This window comes from Anolis carolinensis, chromosome 3, assembly GCF_035594765.1.
Source record: "Anolis carolinensis isolate JA03-04 chromosome 3, rAnoCar3.1.pri, whole genome shotgun sequence".
In the NCBI taxonomy this organism is placed as follows: Eukaryota; Metazoa; Chordata; class Lepidosauria; order Squamata; family Dactyloidae; genus Anolis; species Anolis carolinensis.
This window is the reverse complement of record NC_085843.1, coordinates 101246565-101272862: the sequence shown is the minus strand read 5'-3', so window position 1 is coordinate 101272862 and position 26298 is coordinate 101246565. Positions and strand designations below refer to the sequence as shown.

At 38.1% G+C, this 26298-nt stretch overlaps 1 protein-coding gene across 6 annotated transcripts in view; it reads left to right on the top strand.

Annotated features, from left to right (window-relative positions):
- The window catches only part of frmpd4 (FERM and PDZ domain containing 4), a 404084-nt gene that overhangs the window by 311388 nt on the left and 66398 nt on the right, over positions 1–26298 (top strand). For all 6 annotated transcript variants that reach the window (XM_016992375.2, XM_008107217.3, XM_008107214.3 and 3 more), the window contains exons 3-4: positions 20180–20340; positions 25288–25390. In XM_016992375.2, the coding sequence (XP_016847864.2) occupies positions 20180–20340; positions 25288–25390 (264 nt within the window). The remainder of the gene's footprint in view (positions 1–20179; positions 20341–25287; positions 25391–26298) is intronic.

Sequence of the window (26298 nt, the reverse complement as noted above, 5' to 3'; positions counted from 1 at the left end):
TTCAGTACAGTTATATGAGTCTACACTGACTGTAAAATGCTTCAAACTGCAGGTGGCAGTGTAGGTGGGGCCAGTGATGGGGTATATTCAGATTCATTCTCCCACCTCTGCCACCACAATGCACTTTGAACTTTGAAGGCACTATCCAAGGCATGTGATCGGATTCAGCACCCGGAGAAGCTCTGTTAAAAGTTGGGATAAGACCCATGAGGGATTCACTACTACCATGGGCAGGTTGGTGATGAAAGTATGGCAGTGGTGGTGGAAGACAAGGACTATATAGTAGCAGCTGTTAAGGGGGCTGTAACTCAGAATTTCCAAATGTGCCTTGATCAAAGAGGTGAAACATCCTCATCTAGGGAGAGCAGCTGGGCATGAGGAGTCCGGGGGAGGAACATTTTTCCAGCTGCAGAATGGGTGGGTAAACAGCTTGCTGAGATGCATTATGTATGGCATAACAATAGATGGCTAAGCCTGGAGGTAGAAAGCTCAGGGATGACACAGATAAACCATGTCTTTAAAGTATCATTCATTCTTTCTTTTTGTTTTTCATTTCCCTTTTTGTGATTGGGATGTGGTCCCCTATGCTTGGACCTTGACTGCTTTATCCTGAGGTTCAAATTTCATTTTATCAGTATTAAAATTTTGTAAGGATTAGGGAGTGGGGGGTTGCTAGTGTTGTTTCTTTTTCACAAGATTGCTGGACAAATGTTACATAACATTCATGTCAGGTTTTAATAACTGCATCTCTTTTGTTATTCTGGAATTTTACTGATTCTGCCGCTAGGTATCTTATAAAAAGTACTATATTAAACATCTCCATGAAAGGAGTTCTTTTGTTTACATAAGGTAATTGGCAATGTACATTTGGCCCAATGGATTTGTGCAATAATATGCTGTAGTCAGTGAATACTTTGAAAAATTGCTTTGGCATCAGATACACTATAAATAGTAGTTACTAAACAAAGTGTGTTAAAATATGATGGATGACAGTTCTGCCAAAAATCCATTTTGCCACCATCAGAACGCAGCTGTAGAAATGTAGTTTCTCATTTATTAATGGGAAGAAATGGTCAAGAAAAAAAACCCTAGCAAATCTCTTTTAAGAAAAAAAAATGTTCACCTGCAATCTTGTTAAAGTAAAAGCTCTAAAATGGGCTATAAATGTATAGGCAAGAAATTCATTGCATTAGCAATATTTTATTGGCATGTTGGAAGCTTACACAATTGAACAAATAAGAATGGAAATAACAAGTCATTCAACTTATTCAGGTTTGCATGTTGCCAACTTCTTCCTATCCAGATAAAATAATTGCTGACACATGGATTTTGGCCTACATAATTAAGTGCTGTAATGTTGTTTTTGCCTTTTTGAAATCTGCTGTGCGTACTTGTCTTGGTGGCGTATGTTAAAGCAGGTACCCCATTTTTGGGACATATAGTACTTGAAGCTGATGCGTCTATGAAAACTCTCCCATCTAGAATGAAAAGTGGGGGAATGCTGCAGCAGATCAGATTTTTATATGGAGGAGAAAGATTTAATTTTGAATCTTGGCCTTTTTAATGAACTTCAAGGAGCAAAAAGCATTATAACTGAATTTTTCAAAAGGTTTATGTTGTTTCTTTTATCATTTCTTCAGCATAAATTCTTAGTTGCTAGACTCTAGCTCAGGGACTTCACTTTCTGCAATCCAAATACTGAAAAGGCTGGACAAATGAGAAATCCTCTTACGTATAGCCAATTCTGAAGGCTGATTCTAAGGCAAGTGATCATAACAGACAGGTGAAGTAGCAACTTCTGATCTGTAACATTTCAGGTGGCAGAAGGTAATGTTAGAATCCTTTCCTACTGTACAGGCAGTTCCCAAGTTACAAACAAAATAGGTTCTGTAGGTTTGTTCTTAAGTTGAATTTGTATGTAAGTCAGAAGAGGTACACTTTTTAAGGATAACTCAAGCATTTTTTGAAGCTTTGGATAGCGTAGGGAAGGGCAAACACCTCTCATGTAATCATAGAATCATAGAATAGTAGAGTTGGAAGAGACCTCATGGGCCATTCAGTCCAACCCCCTGCCAAGAAGCAGGAAATCGCATTCAAAGCACTCCCGACAGATGGCCATCCAGCCTCTGCTTAAAAGCCTCCAAAGAAGGAGCCTCCACCACAGTCCGGGGAAGAGAGTTCCACTGCCAAACAGCTCTCTCTCACAGTTAGGAAATTCTTCCTGATGTTCAGGTGGAATCTCCTTTCCTGTAGTTTGAAGCCATTGTTCTTCGTCCTAGTCTGCAGGGCAGCAGAAAACAAGCTTGCTCCCTGCTTCCTATGACTTCCCCACACCTATTTGTACATGGCTATCATGTCTCCTCTCAGCCTTCTCTTCTGCAGGCTAAACATGCCCAGTTCTTTAAGCCGCTCCTCATAGGGCTTGTTCTCTAGACCCTTGATCATTTTAGTTGTCCTCCTCTGGACGCTTTCCAGCTTTTCAACATCTCCCTTCAATTGTGGTGCCCAAAATTGCACACAGTATTCCAGGTGTGGCCTGACCAAGGCAGAATAGTGGGGTAACATGACTTCCCTGGATCTAGATGCTATACCCCTATTTATGCAGGCCAGAATCCCATTGGCTTTTTTAGCAGCTGCATCACATTGTTGGCTCATGTTTAACTTGTTGTCCACAAGGACTCCGAGATCTTTTTCACACATACTGCTGTCGAGCCAGGCGTCCCCCATTCTGTATCTTTGCATTCCATTTTTGGGGTTTCTTTTGTTGTCTGTGCCCTTGTTCAGAAGACTCCGTCTCACTTTCTGTCCCTGTGATAACTAGATTTTGACAAAATTGGCTTGTTGTGGACAAAAGGGTTGGTGATAAAGCTTCACTTGAGAAGTGAATTTCTCTTCTGAGGGATAGATTTCTCTTGCTTTCTGTTGTCTCACCCCTGTTCATAACTATGAGTTGTTTGTAGGTTGGATGTTTGTAACTTGGGGACTGCCTCTAATTGTTTTGTATATTCACTGACAAGTCTAATGGACATCTATCACATCTACAATAGAGTCTTTGGTGTGTGGTATTGACACAACCTGGAAAGGCTGTTTTTTGTTTTTGGTTTTTTTTGGAGTTGTTGGTATGGGAACTGTGAAGCTTGAAGTCCAAAAAGTAACTTCCCCAAACTCTGCTTTTATTTTTTATTGTTATTTTTTGCACCACTAAACAGCACATGCTCCATACTATTTCTTTGGAAAGTCCAATCAAAGGATTCATTTGCTATCACAGAGAAGTTGTTCAAATACAACCTCCCATTGGTGGTCTGAAAAGGGCAACCTGGAAGAGACACAACATGTGTCTGCTCCAGAAGCAAACCCATGCTTTGTGCAATTTAATTCCAAATAGCAGTGACATTTATTTATTTATTTATATACCCCATTTATACCCCGCCTCTCCACTCCGAAGGGAATTCAAGGCAGCTTACATATGGCAACCATTCAATGCCTCACACATACAAATAAGCTTAAAATAGAATTTATATATATATATATACATACACACACACACACACACACACACACATATATATACATACATACATTTAAAAACATTACAGTAATATTAAAATAATCCAAAATAATAATCTGAGGCCATTCTGTTATCATTGCACATATATCGAATCCATTATTGCACTAAACTATTCTCCAAATGCCTGGTCCCAAAGCCAGGTTTTTACTCTCCTGAAGGCCAGGACGGAGGAGGCTGATCTCATGTCACTAGGGAGGAAGTTCCACAGCCGAGGGGCACCACTAAGAAGGCCCTGTCTCTTGTCCCCGCCAGTCACACTTGCGAAACAGGCGGGACCGAGAGCAAGGCCTCCCCAGATGATCTTAATCTCTGAGATGGTTCATAGAGGGAGATATGTTCAGACAGATAAGCTGGGCTGGAACCATTTAGGCTAAAGCCAGCACTTTGAATTGTGCTTTGTAGCAGACTGGCAGCCAGTGGAGCTGACACAACAGGGGAATTGTGCGCTCCCTGTATGACTCTCCAGTGAGCATCCTGGATGCAGCTCGTTGGACTAGGTGAAGCTTCTGAACCGTTCTCAAAGGCAACCCCATGTAGAATGCGTTGAGTAGTCTATATGGGATGTAACAAGAGCGTGGACCACTGTGGCCAAGTCAGACTTCCCAAAATACAGGCGCAGCTGGCCCACATGTTTTAGTTGTGCAAAAGCTCTCCTGGCCACTGCTGAAACCTGGGATTCCAGGTTCAGCGATGCGTCCAGGAGGACTCCCAAGGTGCAAACCTGTGTCTTCAGGCTGTAACCTTATGTATCTGGAGGTTGTGCTGTGGCTCTTCACAGTAATAGCATACAAGCTGCATGCCAACAAACCAAAAAAGAAGAAAGGGGCAATACTGTAATGAAGGCCAATTTCCTCATAATATTGTAGGCTGTTTTATTATGATACCCTGAATCAAACTGCATTAAGAATTCACAACCCCTGCGAATACCATCTTAAAATTGGCTTTGAAGATGTGTCTGAGCTCCATGATTTATTCTGTAAACAAGTAACTCTTCAATATGCAATCATAAAAATAATCACAGGTCTCTGCATATGATGTTGAGATAGCTCTTTCATCCAGCATTTATTATGGGATCATTATATATATATATATATATATATATATATATATATATATATATATATATATATGAATACTGCCAACAATTGTGGCGGAAGAGAGGGCTGCTAACAATTGTGGCAGAAGCTGTTCTAGTTCTGGCTGCCTGTTCTCAGTCCAGGACTCAAAATGATCTAATTTAACAGACTGTAGAGGCAATGGCACACAGTTCAGATATAACCTGTTTGTTCCTTTATGTACAGAGGAACAGAGATGAATAGCTAATTTTGCTGCAGAGAATTTGCCTGCTATGAATCACAAATACTCCTTTGCTTTGTGACTCTAAGGGTATGATCAAAATGTTGCAGCACAATCTCATATGACAGAAGGGATGTATTGTTCTTCCTCCTGTTCACTTTGCCCTGCTCCTCCAGCCCCCAGGCAAGGAGCAAGGTTGGGAGAAAAAGAAGCATTTGCATCATGATTTAGAAAAGAAATGTAGTGCTTCCAATCTGGCTAATACAGTTCTCTTTTCACCTAAAATTTACATTGGCATTGTTGAAATGGCCTGAAGTATCGAGAGGGAAGTGCAAAGGCACTGAAGTAACCCAGAAGCACCAGCTTTATATGCATGACACATCTGTCCACACTGAAGAACACATCTCACTAGGAGAAAAATGCATATTCACCTGTGTCTGAGATACAGAAGCCACCTTTGATATTGATGTTATGCCAAGTTGGTACCCAGAGCACACATTTGCTCACTGCCATCTGAGCCTCAGATTTGGGAGTCAGTATTCACAAAGTAAGAGCATGTGGTAACAGATCCGCAGCTACAATGTCCTTCGTATCCACCAAGATTTTAAATTTTGCTGTTCACTGGTTGTCTTGAAAATCACCTGTGCAATTGTATGAGTATACACAGTTTTGTTAAGAGCCAACTGGAGAAAGAAAGAAAATTAGATGAAGGATCAAGAATAATACCATCTTTACATGCAAGAATCATTTCAAAGAGATTACTATATACACACCCATTGCACTGAATCTAAGAAGAAAATATACAAATACTATTTCTCTCTATCAGGCATTTTACAATAAAGACATGGGGATGAAGAGAGACTAATTGATCTAAACCCCCCACACACACACACGAACAAATATGGTAGAGATTCGTCAGCATCATTAATAAAATTTCAAATTGCAAATGGGTTTTTTTTGTTATTGTTAGTTTAAGACCCAATTATCTGAGACTATATCTCTGAAGACCAGGGTTTGAACTCCCACTCAGCCATGGAAATCCACTGGGCTACATTATACTCTCTCAGCCTTGGTGGAAGGTACTCCCCTCAGGACAAATCTTTGGTGTTTTTGTTTTGTTTTGTTTTGGGTTTTTTTGTGTAAATTTGTATTGTGTTATACGAAGAAAAAAACATACTATCTTAAAAATTCAACAATCAAGATACAGATATTATTTCCCGAATCCCACCACCTCCCCCTTCCCACTCATGAACCACCATCCATGACTTCCGACACCACACTATATGGAACTAGTATCTAACCAAACTCTATCCTTATCATTACATTAATACATTCCTCATGCGGCTATTTCAAAATCTATTTTTATCTTCATTTTTAAGTGCCTAAAAACAAGTCTCAATTTTCTAACAAATTCTTCATTGTTTCTTCCCCCTAAGCCATTGGAGAGCTTGGCCATATGGATATACTCGACTAATTTTCTTCTTCAGTCCTTAATTAATAGTTTTTTCTTCCTTCCAAGACTTTGCTGTTGTAATTCTTGCAGCCATGAAACAATATTGGCAAATTTCTAGATCATCTTTACTAATTATCTCTTGAAAGAAGCCCAGTAGACATCTTTCTGTCTTTCTGATGATTTCCACACCGGTAGGAAGCTTATTTTCCCATACCATAAGTAGGCATGCCAGCCATATCTTAGATTATGCCCCTCTAGATTGAGTTTCCCTAACTTTATCCAGTCCATTAACCTAGTAAAGTTTATGGCTTCATAATAATATCTGAGATCTGGAAGTGCTACTTTTCCCCTATCTTTGGCATCTATTAGATTTCTATATGCTATTCTAGCCCTTTTTCCCTTCCATATAAAGTTGACCATGTCCTTTCTCCATTTATCAAAGACCTTCACTCCCCTAATTATTTGTAAATTTGAAATAAGAATAGCATTACAGTAGAGTCGGCAGAATGTTGGATAAGCGAATATGTTGGATAATGAGGCATTAAGGAAAAGCCTATTAAACATCAAATTAGGTTATGATTTTACAAATGAAGCACCAAAACATCATGTTAGATAACAAATTTGGCAGAAAAGGTAGTTCAATATGCAGTAATGCTATGTAGTAATTACTGTATTTATGAATTTAGCACCAAAATATCACGATATATTGAAAACATTGACTACAAAAATGCATTGGATAATCCAGAACCTTGGATAAGCGAGTCTTGGATAAGTGAGACTCTGCTGTATTTGTTAAAAACATCCTTTTTAGCGCTGCTATTCTTCCCAACCAGAATAATTAGATCCTTTGCCATCTTTCCAGATCTTTTTGACCTCTTTCCATGGCTTCCCATAGTTGTCTTGAAATAGATTATTGTTTTTATTATCCATATTCCTAGGAACTTGACTTTCCTTGTGACCTTACATGCTGATAAGCTCTCCAGTTTATCAAGATTATTTTCTGTGAGGTTTTTAGTTAAAAACATTGATTTCTCTTTATTTATCTCAAAGTCTGTCACACTTCCATAGTTATCTGCCCAGAGTCCCTTTGGGGAGATAGGATGAAATACAAATTTATTTATTTATTTATTTATTGTTTAGTGATTATTTCCATCAAATTTGGTATACTCTTTATAGGATCTTTTGTAATGACCATCATGTCATCTGCATATAGCTTGACTTTGAATTCTTTCCCTTTTGTTTTCACTCCTTTTATATGTCTGTCTTCTCTAATCTTAATATTTAGTACTTCTAACATCCATATGAATAAGAGGGGAGACAGTGGGCACCCTTGTCTTGTTCCTTTTTGTATTTTATCCAATTTGACAGTTGGCTATTTATCGTTAGTTTTGTTTTTTGATTAGAATAAATTGCACCCACCACATTTCTAAATTGTTGGCACACCCCGTATTGATTCAATACTTTATCCATAAATTCCCAGCTAACATTATCAAACGCTTTCTCAGCATCAAGAAATAACAATGCGGGTTCTCTGTTGGGGTCTTGTTCAGCTATCACTATTATATTTAATATGGTCCTTACATTCTGATTTAATTGTCTACCTGGGAAGAAGCCTCCTTGATCTTTTTTTATAATTTTAACCAGAATTCTTTTTAATCTGTTTGCAAGAATTTCTGCAAATAATTTAAAATTGCAGTTTAATAACGAAACTGGTCTATAGTTCCAAATCTCTATCCTGTTTTGGGATAAGAACTATATTTGCCTCAGCCCAAGAATCTGGAATCTCACCTTTTTGCAACACTTTATTCATTACAGATAACAGCATTGGAGCCGACCAGGAGCTTTATTTAATTTAGCTTTATCAAAGGAAAATATTGTGATAGATTTTCCTTATATTTACAAAATGAACTTTTTGTAAAAATGAACTTGATTGTTTTCTTCCATAACTGATGAAAACGCCTTATCTTTTGATAGAATGTCATCTACTATGGACTACTACCACTACTAGTAGTACTACTACTACTGTTGGAGCCCCTGTGGTGCAGCGTGTTAAAGTGCTGAGCTACTGAACTTTCAGACTGAAAGGTTTTAGGTTCAAATCCTGGGAGCGGAGTGAGTGCCCGCTGTTACCTCCAGCTTCTGCCAACCTAGCAGTTCAAAAATATGCAAATGTGAGTAGATCAATAGGTACCACTCTGGCAGGAAGGTAACGGTGCTTCATGTAGTCATGCCAGCCACATGACTTTGGAGGTGTGTACGTACAATGCAGGCTCTTCGGCATAGAAATGGAGATGAGCACCAACCCCCAGAATCAGACACAACTGGACTTAATGTCAGGGGAAAACCTTTACCTTTACCTTACATCTACTATACAAAGCCAAATACAGCATAAATGCACATGCAACTAAACCAAAATATTTGAATGTAAAATTGTTTGTTTGTTGATCTATTTCATTTATTTCATTTGTTTGCTACCTTTCCCCTACAGTGGCACCCAACGTGGCTACAAAAATAATCAGTTTAAAACCTAGCAATAAAAATTTACAAGTACAGTAGAGTCTCACTTATCCAACACTCGCTTATCCAACGTTCTGGATTATCCAACGCATTATTGTAGTCAACGTTTTCAATATACCGTGATATTTTGGTGCTAAATTCATAAATACAGTAATTACTACATAGCATTACTGCATATTGAACTGCTTTTTCTCCCAAATTTGTTGTCTAACATGATGTTTTGGTGCTTCATTTGTAAAATCATAATCTAATTTGATGTTTAATAGGCTCTACTGTAGTAAAATCATTACATTAAAACAGTTTAAAATCAATTTAAAAGATATACAAATTAAAAGGTACATAGGTAAAGGTTTTCCCCTGATGTTAAGTCCAGTCATGTCTGACTCTGGGGGTTGGTGCTCATCTCCATTTCTAAGCTGAAGAGCCGGCATTGTCCGTAGACACCTCCAAGGTCATGTGGCCGGCATGACTGCATGGAGCGTTGTTACCTTCCCGCCGGAGCGAGATTGATCTACTCACATTGGCATGTTTTCGAACTGCTCGGTTGGCAGAAGCTGGAGCTAACAGCGGCCGCTCACGCCACTCCCGGGGTTTGAACCTGGCACCTTTCGGTCCGCAAGTTCAGCAGCTCAGTGCTTTAACACACTTCACCACCGGGGCTCCATAAAAGGTACATAAACACACCCAGTAATGTTTATACATTAAAAGCTATCTTAAATAAATATTTTTTTAAAAAAAGGAAGGAGGCAAATCTAACCTACTGTTAGAGGTATTTCCAGAGAATGGGAACATCCACTGAGAAAGCCCTCTCCCTCCCTTCCCCTCTCTCATATGTCTTCACCAAGTGAGCTGTACTGAGTGATAGCACTACTGAGAGAGAGTCCTTCTCTGTAGATCTTAAAATTATGGCAAGTTCATATGAGGATAAATGCTCTTTCAGCTAGTCTGGCCCTAAGCAATATAGGGTGTTATTGGTCATGACCACCACTTTGAATTGTGCCCAGAAATGTTTTAAAGTCCTTTTCAGGTTGTAAGCCAGGATGAATGAATGGATAAAATAAGGCCTATGGCCTTTCCCCCCGACCACCTCACATCTACCACACAGAACACAGGTTCCCTGTGCAGACTCTACATTTGGGAGGGGGCAGCCCCTGGGATTGGTTATGTGGTCACTATTTTTTAAATGCCACCAAAGAGAGTGTGGGGGGACAATTGTGCCTCATTGCACCTCCATAGGCTGTTATCACCTTCTAGTCATCTCCTGTAGGATAAAAGGTCATTTTTTGTTGTGGAAAAAGGACTCAATGATCCTTATGAGACATTGAGCAGCAAAAAAGGCATAAAGGTTTGTGGGACTCTGGTGGGAAAATGCAGCCCACCAAGGTTCCTTGGAAGAACAAAGTGACCCCCTCACACTGAACAGTTGCATCCCTGATGTAGACCTTCAGAGATCCAGATGTAATCATATGGTACCCACTGAAATCAATCGTCATGACTCTTTTAATTTGAGGGTGATTTTCTTTATGTATGACTACCAAACTTGTATATCCAAAAACCTTGTGTGCCTTCAAGTAGTTTCTGCCTTGTGGTGACTAAGGTGAAACTATCACAGGGTTTTCTTGACAACATTTTTTGAAGTATTATTTCCTTTTGTTTTCTTCTCAAGCTGAAAGAGTGCGACTTCTCCAAGATCATTCAGTGGGATTTCATGGCTACGTGGGGATTTGAACCCTAGTCTCCAGAACAGCAGTACAATGCTCAAACCACTTCACTACGCTGGCTACCCATCTTATTGATTTTAATAGCCTTATTTTAATCATTAACCTCCTTTAATAAAATAGTGTTTGGTAATTAAAGAAACACCAACTTTGGGGTGCCATAATGCTCCCCCCACCTTTTAAAGGTTTTCTAAATTCACTAAGTGGAATGTGGTTTTGACATTAGTCCATATTAAATGTGAATTGCCTGACACATTTTTTTCTAAACTGGAATGTACAGGGAAACATCTCCGTTTAATTGGAAATTAATACATTTAACTTTCAGAAGTATGTTATATAAGTTAATCAACTCAAATATTCTGCAAAATATTAATTTTATTAGAGCTGCTCTCTCGGTTATGCTATTCTTTTTATCTAAAATTCACTGTACAGTTGAGAAATCTCCATACTATTGTACATTGAAGTGCATATCTTAACAGAATTAAATGATAGCTTTATTAAGGTCAGGCCAAACCTGTCTTCTTAATACTGCCGTAGATTCTAGTAGAATATACAGTAATTATAGGAGTTGCCACAGTCATGGGAGAATTAATGCAGTCTTGGATTTCCCATATTCTGTAATGGGCTCTACGTGGGGAGTGCTTGAAAACTTCAGCTGGTCCAAAGAGCTGCAGCCAGATTGCTCACTGGGCCGGGCTACAGGGGGTGGACAACCCACTTGTTACAGCAGCTCCATTGGCTGCCAATCTGTTACCGGGCACAATTCAAAGTGTTGGTTATGACCTTTAAAGCCTTAGATGGATCAGATCCAGGCTATTTGTCTGACCGCATCCTCTTGTACGAACCTGCCCAAGATCTAAACAGGGGATGCTATGGTTTTTAACATGTCTCTGCCACTCACTAACATTTCCCTAGGAAGATGCCTAGCATTTCTCGCTCAGACCATGATTTGGTGTTATGTCAAATGGAATATAATAAAAACTTTCATTTCTGACTTTAAGAAACATGGAAAAAGAAGTATAAGACAGTTATTGTTTGCTAGCTTTTTCTTATATACTTTCTTGTTTTCATTCTGGAGGTAGTTTTTTCACAAAGCCCTCTCACATACACAGAGAAAAAGTTAAATAATGTACAAAATCCTAATGGCTTTTTTAGAATAGCAAATTGCAAAAATGTAAACATCAAACTTCAGATGTCACATTACCATACTACTAATGCAATTACTTAAAGCAGAACTTGGAAATGTTACTTGTTCCTCTATATGGCCACTTGCTGGGCCTGGGGATCCTGCGATTAAAAAATAAGTTTTCCAATCTCAGATTTGAAGTAATTGCTGTGGGGTGGGGGGATAGATTTATTTGGTGTGAGGATAATAAACAGTTTGGACAATAGCTGGCAATATAAAAATTTGTGGGATCTGCTTTATGGCTCACTAAAGCCATAAAATAAACCAACTGGAGCCAGGTGCAAAATAACAATAGTAGGCCAATTCCCGCTCCAAAGAATACCAACAGGTTACACATCCACTGTAAATATCCCTGTTTTCCTCTACAGTCTTCTTAAAATGCCAACTGTGCAAAACAGAGGTACAGTAGAGTCTCACTTATCCAACATAAACGGGCCGGCAGAATGTTGGATAAGCGAATATGTTGGATAATAAGGAGGCATTAATCCAGAACGTTGGATAATCCAGAACGTTGGATAAGCGAATGTTGGATAAGTGAGACTCTACTGTATTATAAGATAGTATAAGGCTTTGGGGAGTTTGTGAGGGTAGTTGGAGTATTTTCATGCATAGACAAGGTTTTTATGTGATTATATACATACACATACAGAGGATTTAGGAATTGGGGGGGGGGGGGCAAATACAACTCACCATGCCCACCCCAGCATTAAAAAAGATGGTTTTGCTGAACAGCCAATATGCACAGCAGTTTGTTTTCAACACAAAAATAACCTTTCCATGAACAAATCCATTCTTGTTTCCCACTAAGGTTGCTTAATTAAAGTAGTCTGATTAGGGCAAAGAAGTAATATTGAAATATGAGTCAGAAACTTTGTAGAGATTTTGCAAATCTACAGCAAACAAATTCGAAAGTTTCCAGTGAATGCTGATGTGTCTTCACAAACTAGAGATTCGCCAGTAGTTCCTGATCTACAAAGCATGTTAAGTCTGTAGTTGCACATGTGCACCCAAATACACCCCCCAGATTATAGGTCTTTGTTTATCAGTGAAATCACTGGATAGACTTACAGTAGAGTCTCACTTATCCAACATAAATGGGCCGGCAGAACGTTGGATAAGTGAATATGTTGGATAATAAGGAGGGATTAAGGAAAAGCCTTTTAAACATCAAATTACATTATGATTTTACAAATTAAGCACCAAAACATCATGTTTTACAACAAATTTGACAGAAAAACCAGTTCAATACGTGGTAACGCTATGTAGTAATTACTGTATTTACAAATTTAGCACCAAAACATCGCAATGTATTGAAAACATTGACTACAAAAACATTGACTACTAAAAGGCAGACTGCGTTGGATAATCCAGAACATTGGATAAGCTAATGTTAGATAAGTGAGACACTATATTGTACTGTATTTTAGCAATTCTCCTTTTTCCTTAGAAATAGGACAGTGGCTTCTCATAGGCTTGCCTTACTAGAAAATATCTAGCAAGGTCCTTGAGCACAATAATATTTATGTAATATTTATGCGCAGAGTACTCATTGTTTGCATGCATCTTTGTGATTAATATTTATTTGATTGGAAATTAAGGAGAGACAGAAACTGAGCCTTTAAAAAAGATGATAGTCTCATTTACTTTTTTTTTAGTTGAAAGCACTATATTCTAATTTTCCTCTCTCCGTACTGAGCTTTTCTATTTTAAACATTAATGTTGAATTGATTCCAAGCACACTGCTAGAGCATTTGGATGCCATGCTGCTGATTTAGGTGCTTTCACACGTTGGCTACTACCATCTAGATTTTTATATACTGCTTTTTATTCAAATATTGTTATGGAAAACAGTGGGTTTCTACCTTTGTTATTGTAAAGGAAAGAAATTAAAAAAACTTCAGCTGAAAGCATATTGGGCTTGTATATGCTGACCTAGACTGGATATAAGCAGATGGATTGCATTCATTCCCCTTAGAATGAAACCTGTCAGTGACGCAACTAACAAGAATTGTTCATTCCGGTTTAGTATAGACCCTTTCAACCTCAATTAATTTACCATGTGTTGGCCCACTTTATCTTATTTTATCTTTCATGCCGCATTTCTCTAGACTCAGCTATAGAATTCACTAATGCATTTTTATGAGATATAAAACACACTTAGTTCATTTATTTCTTATAAATAAGGTTATTGACCAGTAGTATAGCCAGTATAAACATATGCAAATAAGAATGTGAATAGAGCAGATTTCAAAAGAATAATTGTGTTAGACTTTGGGCCAGTTCACATAGTCACAAATCTAGAAGTACTGCACATGAGGTGTGGCATTGTACTCACACTACATGAGCAAAAGAAGATGTACCCTGGGCATACTCAGCAGGCCTTCAATGTCAGAGGGAAAGGGCCTTCAATGTGCTGTGTTGTTTGTACTTATTGTTCTTTTGTACAGTGATGACAAAACAACATCTCAACAGCCAACCCCCCCCCCCCCCCCAAACATACCTCAACAGCCAGCAGCCACACTAAGTAATTGAATCATGTCCTACTGCTGATCCCAGCAGGATGGTGCTTTCTGCTCCCTTTTATTGTTTCCTTTTATTGGTGAGTGAGGTTGCAAGGACCAGAAGCAGGACCTCTGTTTGCAATTCCATGCTGGCAGGAATAAGGTGGAAAGGTACCGTAGCAGAACAGACCTCCATTGTTCAATCTACCTAGGAGCTGGTAACATGAAGAGAAAGTATAATTGCAGCAATGGAATCATAATCCTGAATATGTAGAATTAATAAATAGGAACATTTAAAGACCTGTTATTCTAGGTTTTGAATTAATAATTAGGATGTCAGGATAACAATGTGATGATTTTTTAAACTGTCATCTGTTTTAACTTTTGTAAGTTTCTTGGACTGGGAAAAAGCAAGGAAATTATGAAAAGTTATTTTTTGGATTACATATCCCAGAATTTCCTAACTAACATATTAGCTGAGGTATTTGGTGATCTCTGGACTTTGGGCTTTGGTATTTGGATTTTTGGATTAATCCTTGACTCTAGACTCTGTTGGAATCGCTTTGGATCTTGAAATTGACTATTAGCTTCCTTGGTGTTATTTCCTGCTGTTGCTGCCTCTTGGCTGGATTCTGTGGCTTGGACTCAGACCATTTGTTAACCTCCTGTTTGTAAACGGAGTCTATGCTTTTAATACCAACCTCTTCAATTGTGAGAAATTTTTGTCCAACTTCAAGATGCTCATACATTTTCCAACCTTTTCTGACCTGGTATTTTTCAGATGTGCTTTCCTACTGAGCATGGGTTTACAACTAAACTGTGGTTCCTCCCTGTCATGACTAAATCCCCCTCAACTCCCTTACTACAAAAGACATAATACAGAGATTCATGCTGGTTTAATCAGTTTTAGATTTCTCCACCTAGTTAAAGACCCTGTATCACTGATGGGCAACTGCTACCTGTCTGGGGGCTAGTTTTCTGCACAAGAGCCATATTGATATTTGCTAATAAGTGAGTTTATTAATGAGGGACCTCCACCTCCAAGAATCCCATTTATCAGCTGCCCTGCTTGGATCTTGCAAATTCAGGGTCACAGATTCCTTCATTAAATCAATCCACCTGTAACATGTGGTCTTTTATATTGACTTTACTCATGATTATTACCACTTTTCCATTGCATCAATATCCAAAGTATGAGAGACTCAACAATCATCTTACTTCCTACTTGATTTGCTCTAGGACCCATTGTTTTCATTGGATGTTTATTCATGTCATATGAAGAAGATAGCATTCTCAGGAAAGTTTTCTATATTTTATTTTGAAGAGATCATTTGTGAAATGAAAAAGCTCATTTTATTAAAAACCAGCAGAACTTTTTTCTCATTTCTAATTACATTTCTACCATATGCTCATCCAGATGGCTTCAACTTATAGGGTGCTATAAAATGACCTTATTTTAGAAGATTTAATCACTGAAGAAGCTTATGGAGAAATAGAATTGACACTTTGTCAGAGAAGAAAATAGGTAGCTCTCCTGAGAGTGATTTACCTTATGTTAATGTACAGTGTAATGGTCTCTACCTTCTGTTTACAAATACGATCCTTTTGAAAACCGAAGGCCCAGGACACCTGATGTTGGAAGACTAGTAACTGAAAATATGCTTTTTCCTATTCATTTGAAAGAAATCTGTTTGGGTATTCTCTATATACCATTTTGAGAAATGGCACACTATAGCAATTAAAAGTGTAGAAATTGTTAAAAGTATTTATTTCACTGTGTATTGCCATCTGTCATTGTTTGATATCAGCAGGCAAAATGAAAACACACAATGACCTAAATCCTATTATTATTCCTGACTAAAAAAAAACCCATAGAATCAATGGGATTTAGCTACACTTTGACTTACCATTCAAAAATTGATTGAGTAGATAATGATATACTTTAGTTCAGAACTAACAGAATTCTGACCAACATGTGTAATTGTGATTGCCTTTAGGTAGTTCACATCCATTTCACTGGAAATGGTGCATAAGAACTTCCAAATTTTTCTAAAATGATGGAATCCTTTTGACACATTTATATTTTCTTGCTATGAAAGAGAATGTTTATTCTGTCAGAGTAATTTGGTAAACACTACCAATACACAAAACCCACATTAACATATTCCAATAGCATTTGACGTTTCTAGGTTCTTTTTTAAATGAATGTTACATTCAATGTGAATTGCATTGTAATGTTAGCTTCAGTGTATTTATATTATGCCAGACTAGATTTTGCTAGGAAATCATGGTTTTTCCTGGGTTAAATCACCTCATTAACAATCAAAATACCTTACAAATTACAGTATCGATTATCTATTAAGTAACAAGATAATAACACATTTTTACTTCTTTGGATTAGGGTTTATTTGCTTTAAAAACAACAACACAGTCCCTAAACCCATGTATGTGATGTTTGTAAAAACTCCAAGCTGTGTCTCAATCAGTATTCAGAATTCAGCTATTAGCACAGAATATGAGCACAAAACATTGATACAGCCCATGTGTGCTAAAAAGTTTAACCTTCTCTATATTTGCACTGTATTGTGCCCAGTGGGGTATTCCTACAATCTGCTCATAAAATAAAGGATCTTTCACACTATACATTTATAGCATTGTTATGCCAATATGGGATCCAGAGATTTGGAGTTTGGGAAGGGGTGTTTTCAATTTCTGTCCAGAGAGCTCTAATGTATCACCAGGCTACAAAACCCAGGATTCTTCAATTTGGTTTTCTAAGACTTTTAGAAAAAACTGCAAGAGGTTTTTCTAGGCAAGATTTGTTCAGAGAAGACTTGCCCCTGTCTTCTTCTGATACTGAGAGAATACGCCTTGCTCAAGGTCACCCAGTGAGTTTCCCTGGATGAGCAGGGATTCAAACTCTATTCTCCCAGAGTCCTACCACCTTATCACATTGAGAAATTTCCCTGTCATAGGACACTTCAGCCTCTTTCCAAGCATGTAGAGGCACTGAGCTCATCATATGAGTTAAACTACTTCTGGCCGTCATATATAGCCCTCCTTGGTTGAAAAGAGGCAGAAGTGTCCTGAAAGGAGGGAACTATGGCATCTGACCTCATAACAGGGTTGTTGTATGTCTTTCGGGCTGTGTGGCCATGTTCCAGAAATATTCTCTCCTGACATTTCACCCACATCTATGGCAGGCATCCTCAGAGGTTGTGAGGCATGGATAAACTAGGCAAGGAAAGGAAAAAAAGAAGAAGATGCACAATCAAAGCACAAAGACTGTGCACAAAGAATCTGCGAAACTCACCTCCTCCAAGGTGAACTAAACCACCTAAACTGGGCTCTACAGGCCAATGGATACTCCACCACAGACATCAGAAGAGTTGAATGGCCAAGAACAAGCCATGAGAGTCAAGACAAAGATCCACCCAGAGGAAAGGTGTTCTTACCATACATCAAGGGAACCACTGACCGCATAGGCAAACTGATGAAGAAGCACAGACCCACAAAGAAAATCCAACAAATGCTACAGTCAGTGAAAGACAAGAGGGATCCTCTCTCCTCTGCAGGAGTCTACCGGATACCATGCAGCTGTGGACAAGTCTACATAGGAACCACCAAATGCAGTGCCCAAACAAGAGTCAAAGAACATGAAAGGCACTGCAGACTAATTCAGCCAGAGAAATCAGCCATAGCAGAGGACTTGATGAACCAGCCTGGACACAGTATATTATTTGAGAACACAGAAATGCTGGACCACTCCAATAACTATCATGTCAGATTACACAGAGAAGCCATTGAAATCCACAAGCATGTGGACAACTTCAACAGAAAGGAGGAAACCATGAAAATGAACAAAATCTGGCTACCAGTATTAAAAAAAACTCTAAAATCAAAACAGTAGATGGGAACCAACACTCTGAGGGCAGAGGAGCCCCAAGGATGGCTAATGACTGAATAAAGGATGCCCCCAGGCAAGAGACAAACCTTTTCAATGCTAATTAGGGTGATTAACTGAAACATTAATGCTGGCTTCCCAGTGACAAAGGACTCTTGCCACACCCTGGACTCTCCACAGATATATATATATATATATATATATATATATATATATATACACACATATTCCTTTCCTTGCCTAGTTTATCCATGCCTCACAACCTCTGAGGATGCCTGCCATAGATGTGGGCGAAATGTCAGGAGAGAATACTTCTAGAACATGGTCACACAGCCCGAAAGACATACAACAACCCTGTGATCCCAGCCATGAAAGCCTTCGACAACACATTGACCTCATAACATTGAGAAATTCCTCCCTTGTAGGACACTTCAGCCTCTTTTCAAGACTGGAGAGGCAATTCCGGTGTGGCATGCATGGCGGCTAGGTGGGCACTCTGAGAGATCTCCGAGTGTCAGTCCTGTGACCATGTAGAGTGACAGCTCCGTCCTTATTGACAGATTGAGGTCAGAAGGATTGTAGAGCCCACAGGTCACAAAAGATTGAAACAACATAAAAACGAATGGGCGGTATGAAATAAAGGAGAGTAAACAACAAATTAAAGACTGTTAAACCTCGATGAAAGAGATTGGAGGTCAACAAACTCCACCTACTATCCCAGTTTTCCACTTTGACTTCCCCGCATATCCATCCTCTGATTGTGCAAACTCATGCTGTGGCCTCTTTGATTGAATCAATCCATCCGTAATGTGGTTTTCCTCTTCTCCCATTGCTTCCCCCCCCCCCCCACCCCCAATGAGACACATTGAAAGCATGGCAGTCTTAGCTTAGTCATCTTGGCTTCTAGGGAGAGTTCAGGCTTTACTATTTGCTCTAGGACTCATCCATTAATTTTTTTTGCGATACATGATATCAATTGAACTCTCCCTCAGCATCACATTTTGTTATTATTCCTGTCAGTTTTCATCAGTGTTGAACGTTCATACCTATAGACTGAAATCAAAAATACTATGGCATTGATTCTGATTTGGGGATTTAATGATATATCTTTAAATTTAAGTACTTGTGTAGTCCCTTCATAGCCGCCCTTCTGAATCTGTTTTCTCGTTTCTTGACTATAGTTGCCATATCCTCAGCACTCCCTAGTTAAAACAACTTTACTAGCAACCAGTTTGTTTCTGGGATCACTGCTAAGTGCTCATTATGACCTATAAAGCCCTATAAAACTTGTGTCTAGATCAGGGGTTCTCAAACTTTTAAAGCCGTAGAGCCCTTTTTGAAGGAAAAGCTTCTCGTGGAGCTACAAGAAACATTTGGACACAGAGGCCACATTGCATTTTAAAATTTGACATATGGGCTGGGCCAGTGGCAGATGGAGGGAGAATGTTTGTGTGAACTAATTAAAAATGCATGTACAAATTCCTATACACACTGGACATATCTTGTTTGTAGTGCAAAAGAAAGAAAGAGCTATGTTGATTATGCTTCGCAGAGCCCTTAGGGCTCCATGGAGCTCAGCTTGAGAACTGTTGGTCTAGATAATTTGAAAGACTCCTGATATGAACCTACCATAGCTTAATGATCTTCGGCAGAAGGCTTTCTCTTGATCTTGCCACCATCATGTTATACTGGTTGAAATAAGGTGTTTTCATACTTTTTAAAGTTCTTGTTATCTGTAAGCCACCATTTCTGGAGAAAGGCAGAATATAAATTAATAAAATAAATAGATAAGTGAAACAATGTGACTCTCAAAACTGCAGGATGCCCAATGAGATAAAACTGGAAAACCTATGTAAACCAGTTTTCTAATTATCAAAGCACTATGCAATCTTTTAAGTGAGGGACTAAAATAAAATCATAAAACAGAACCAAAAAAATCTGTCATCAATTAATTGTTGTGTCACTATTGCCTGTGTGTGTTATCATTAAGAGATGAAATAAGCTCACATTCTTATTGTTTCTTTTTCCCTATCCAGTCACATGACACAGTCTGCCACTTTTGATGACCCACGAATAGATACCTGCCAAATCACACCTCCAGCCCCTCGGAAAGTGGAAATGCGGAGAGATCCAGTGCTGGGATTTGGTTTTGTGGCTGGCAGTGAAAAACCTGTGGTGGTGCGCTCAGTAACACCAGGTATGATCTCTCATTAGGCTTTAATTCTGATTTTATGGTCCAAGGAAAGAAACATCTTGCAGTTCCAAGACCTATTAATTAGATTTTCCTGGTAGAACTGTTTCCATCTACATAATTGGGCAGGAGTAATCATCTTCTCACCTGCAGCCTCTGTGAACCTCCAGAACCTACTCCATTGGGGATAACAAACTTTCTAAAGGTAGTTGATGCACAGGGCTGTGAAGAGATGGGGGCATGGGGTGCCTTTTGCACTAGTGGTCCAGCCCTACTACATTTATTGAGTTAAATGGCTGAAACTGTCATCACCTGACAATTTATATTGTCAGGTGATGACAGGTATTAAAATGTATGGTTGAAGTCCTTCAGTGGAAAACATTTTGTAACATTCTACCATGATAGACCTACAAACTGTTTCCTCTCCCTGTAGGACTCACCATGTAGTGCCCGGTGGAGAGTAGGAGACAGCAGAATATTATCTGGCTACGTGATTATAGCTGGATGCACAGTAATTATGTCATCTTCCAGGACCTCTGCAGGAAAATGAGAAGGTCCCAGAAGATGTCTTTGAGTTCTTCTAAACTGGTACAAATGTGAAGAAAACAGACATTTAATATATCAGTTTTCTTTACATTTCTTGGCTATACAGAGGGCTGATACCCCTCTGGGCATGGTATCATCCCTCTCTCCCCCCAGCCCCCCATTTAGCACTTAAAAACAAAAGAAAACCCACTGCCTTACCTTCCTGGGTCTGGAAAATGAAGCTAAAGAACTGTGGAGTTGGGAGGGGGGATTCCTCAGCACTCCCTACATCAGGGGTCCCCAAACGAAGGCCCGGGGGCCGAATGCGGCCCTCCAAGGCCATTTACCTGGCCCCCGCCCTCAGTTTTAGACTTAGGCTCGCCCAAAGTCTGAAATGACTTGAAGGCACAACAACAATCCTACTTGATTATCTCATTGGCCAGAAGCAGGCCCACACTTCCCACTGAAATCCTGATAAGTTTACACAGTATGTTGGTTAAAATTATTTTTATTTTTAAATATTGTATTGTCCTTTCATTTACTAATATTGTAAATAAAATATTGTAAATGAATGATATGGTAATAATATAATATATTGTGTATACATATAATATTGATGATAATATTATAATGTAATACAATATAATATAATATTTATTTATTTATTTATTACAGTATTTCTACCCCGCCCTTCTCACCCAATAGGGGACTCAGGGCGGCCAATAATAATAATACAATATAATAATATTGTATAATATAATAATATTAATTATAGATTATATATTAAATGTAATATTACTAATAATATTATGGTATAATGGTATAGTATAATATAGTAATATGTAATGCTAATATTGTGCTATGCTAATAATATAATATATTGTATGTACATACAACTTGTAAGCCGCTCTGAGTCCCCTTCAGGGTGAGAGATGGTGGGGTATAAATGTAGTAAATAAATAAATAAGTAATTGTTGCTGGGGGGGGGGGGGGTTGCACTACAAATAAGACATGTGCAGTGAGCATAGGAATTGGTTCGGGGTTTTTTTTCAAATGATAATTTGGCCCCTCAACAATCTGAGGGACCATGAATCGGCCCTCCACTTAAAAAGTTTGCGGACCCCTGCCCTACATTATCCTTGAGAAGAGGGATGTCTGTGAGGAGCACCTCCTGGGAAATCTCAGGAGACAGTCCCCACTGCCTCCATATCTGAAAAGGTCCACATTTTTCAATAAGATCTGGACCCATGCATGTATTTTTAAAACCTGGATAATCAGGTTTATTCCAGGTTGAAACGGATTAGCCTGAAACATCATCTGGACACCTCAGGCTAATCTGTTTCCTATTCCTCATGTAGCTGTGTAGATAGGACCTTCATCATTCTGTGGTGTACTCTCATAGCCAAATATTACTCAGTTGTTTTCTACTCTCCCCTGGCCACTACAAGGTCATGAAGGTGCAACACAGGGGGGAAATAGCAGGATAAAGGGATATCAGATTAGGAACAAAGAAGTGAAGATAAATCTTTATGCTTTATGCAACAGAAGCAATAAGATAAATACAAATAATTTTAAAAGATTTTGAAAGGTATTCAGGATTCAAAGTGAATATGAGCAAATCAGAAATGCTTATGTACAATATGGAGGAAAGGGAGCAGAAGGAGCTGCAGACAAAAATGGGAGACATAAAAATAATAAGAAATAAAATATTTAGGAATAACTATTACAAAAGAAATAACTAAGTCAAAAGGGGCCAATTATGGGGCAATATGGAAAAAATCCAATTAAGTATTAAGTATTCCACAAAAAATACAAGCACTGAAAATGTGCATAATCCCCAAATTACTTTAACTTTTCCAAACCCTATCAATAAAAATAGAATATAGACAATTTAAAAAATGGGATAATACTTTAAGAGAATGGATATATGGGAAAAAGATGAGCAGAATAATGAAAATGATTCAATATACTCCAAGGAGAATACTTGGATTGTGTTTTCCAATTCTACAATACTATTGCGAGGCCTTCCAAATAAGATCATTAACAGAAATAAGTTTAAAGGGAGATGATAAATGGATAAAAATAGAGAATGAAATAAATGTAGGATGGGAAAAATACGGGCTATACACTAGAGATATTTAAAAAAAATAAAAGAAAAGAAAAACTAACAGGTCCAAGAAAGATAGAGTATGAATGCTAGAAAAATGGCAAAAATTACAGGCATATAACATTTTAGAAAAGACCCCAATTAAAAGCATGGGACTCCCTGAAAGGTTGGCAAATAATTTAGAAGAAAAGGAATTAAGGAGGGTAAAAGATATGTGGAAACAAGATGGAGAGTTAATTAATTGTCTAGAGCTTTTGGAAAAGGGGAAAAAAAGAAAATCGGTTAAAATTAAGAGGGATTTGGGAAAAAGTAAAAACAGAAGGTGCACTGCCCACTGAAGAACTAAAGATAGATAAATTGCTAAATGCAAGAGAAAAAAACAAATAAAGGAACAGTGGCAAAAATATACAATTTAATGGTAGAAGATAAGGAATTTATGATCAGAGCAATATGTATCAAATGGAATGGGGTTAAATCATTAAGGTTACAAGAAATAATCAGGAATATGAATAAAATAAAACAGAAAAATATAACGAATTAGAAAAAGATGGTAGTAAGATGGTATAGAACTCCTGAACAACAGGCTTATATGATAAAAGGGAAGAATTTGAAGTGTTGGCATTGTAATAAAGAAAAAGGTACTTATTCACATATGTGGTGGGAGTGTTCTGAATTAAAAAAATCGGCTAATGATACAAGGAAAAATTCAGGAGATATTACAGATAATATTACAGATGCTACTGTGGGGAGTGTTGGATCATCCGAGTATAAAAACCAACTGCCTAGAGTTATTTAAAGTAACAATAAGAGCAGCACACACAGTGATTGCTAGAGGATGGAGAGACAAATCAAAATGGACGTTAAGTAATTGGAATGATTATATGTATGATCAAGTGTTGTTAAACATTACGGGAATTATGACTAAGCAAGTAACAAGAATGAACAACAAAAGGACATTACAAATAGATGGAAGGACTACTTCAATGGGGTGAAAAATGGAGGAGCCAACAATTATATCAAAGAAAAAAATACAAAGACTTTACCTGTGGCTGGGCCTACAAGATTAGCAGAAATATATTCTGGTTGAGGAGGCAGGGTAAAAATATAGGATGATTTGGAAAGCAAATGTTAAAGGAAGTACTACTGTTATGATCATGAATATAAAATCCAATAAAATATTTTTAACAATAATAATTATTATAATTATAATTATAAAAAGGACAGTGGGTTGCCAGGGACAAATAGAATCCTAACCTTGAAAATGATCCCCTCATTTTAAAAAAACACCCTGCACATGTGCACGCTAATGGTATGACAACTGTACGTACTGCTACTTAGTCTTATCACTATCACATATTGGTAGTAACCCTTAACTAAATCGCAAGTGATAGGTTGCCGGAGCTTCCTTTCCCTTGGGTTTGGCAATGGGACAGGCTTACACAGTGGTGCAGGTAGGACTGGGCTTTGGGGTAGAAATTTGGGTCTCTGCAGACATAATTTTTTATGCACTCAAGTTCTATCCAATCTACTGCAATCCTTTGGCAAACCTATCATGGGGTTTTCTGAGACTGAGAGTTTGGGATTCAGATGACCACCAAAGGATAATGTGTATGGTGTAAATGGACTTAGTAGCAATACATCAGCTTTCTGGCTCACTGGAGCTAAAGCTAGTTATCATGGCTTCTTCCTATTTTATGATTATCTGACAGCCAAACTTGTAACAGTTACATGCCTATTTTATTACACTGGGCAACACACATTTGGGTGCCTCAATTTTAGCCCTGCTTTTGGTATATTTGACCTGCTGATTCCAAAAATGTTTTTCCTTATCAGCTCTATTTTTTAAGATATAGAACATATGACATCTGCCAGTCATCATCTGCTTTACTCTAGAAAATCATGCTATGAAATCAGCCGATGCAGTCTATCCATCCAATGCAATCTTCTGAATCAGCACCCCACATAACCTTAGGAACAGGCCTAAAAACCAAGACACCAAGAAATTTTTTTGTGCTGTGTTCTAAATAGACATGACTATGCTTCCTGATGGAGTCTGGAAATTGTAGTCTCAAAAATATACCTTTTAAATATTATTCTAAAGACTGAAGAACATACAAGTGCAGCTCATGGAGAGAACAGGGCTAGATGGGTACTTACAGTTGAGTGAAGCTTTTCTGTAGCTGGAGTTCAATTGTGTGCCACTAGGCAATTACAGGAGTCTGAAGCACGAAGCTGAAACCACTCCTGAATCTATTATGCAATGATGTGTCACTGTGCAACAATGTATGTATAACTGGTGCTCAAATATTGTGTATTTACAGGGGGTCCTTCTGAAGGAAAACTTATACCAGGAGATCAAATCATAATGATTAATGATGAGCCAGTCAACACTGCTCCAAGGGAGAGAGTCATTGACCTTGTCAGGTAGTTGCTATTTATTTTGCTTTTTTATTTAATCCTAAATACAATTGTTAGTCACAGCTCAAGTAGACCCCCTGAATCAATGGGAGCTTGGTAAGTGAACACTTCCATGTGTTCAGTTGATTCATTTAAATGTGCTTGCTCAAGTGGATACTGAGAATTAGATTTAGGCTCTAGCATTTAATCCTATCTAATGCTAAAGCTGTGGTTTAACGAAAACAATTTACCCATTGCATCCAGCATCTTACTGCTCATTTGTCCTTTTTTCTTTTTTACGTATTTTAGAATTAGGCTGCCAAAGTTAAATGTTGCTGTTGCTATTGAATAAATTACTATATTTGATTAAATACATTGCTCATGATTGAACACAGTATGTCAGAAGTGGCATTGCAAAACTTTCAGTTTATGCAGTAGTAGAAAACAAGAAATACGACCATTTGTGGCCTTTGAAAATATATTTCTTCCCTTCTCTTATAGCTGTTGTGAAAAAGCAGGAATTCTGTGTAGCTTAACCGTCTGACTGTGGCAAACCTAAAAACTGTCAATCTGGACAAATTACTGCTGAAAAAAATGACAGGTGACAAGTATGGAATTAATAAGCACGTAGATGTGCTCATGGATCAGAATTGGCTTAGTGCAGACAGAGATGTAATAAGGAGAGGGCTATGGCAGTTGAGAAAAGATAAAAGAAGCTTCATCCAGTATGAAACTATAGTGAAAAAGAGGAATTATGCAGTGCATGGATTTCCCAGATGAAATCCCGTAGTCCTATCAGGACTGTCACATTTTTCTTTCCATTCACAGGAAGTGAGGAGGTTGTTTCTTTTTCTTTTTGAAAAAAATGAAGGCAGAGATCCTAAGAATTTTTTTCTAGATATTTATTTATTTATGTAAATCATGAAACAATGGAA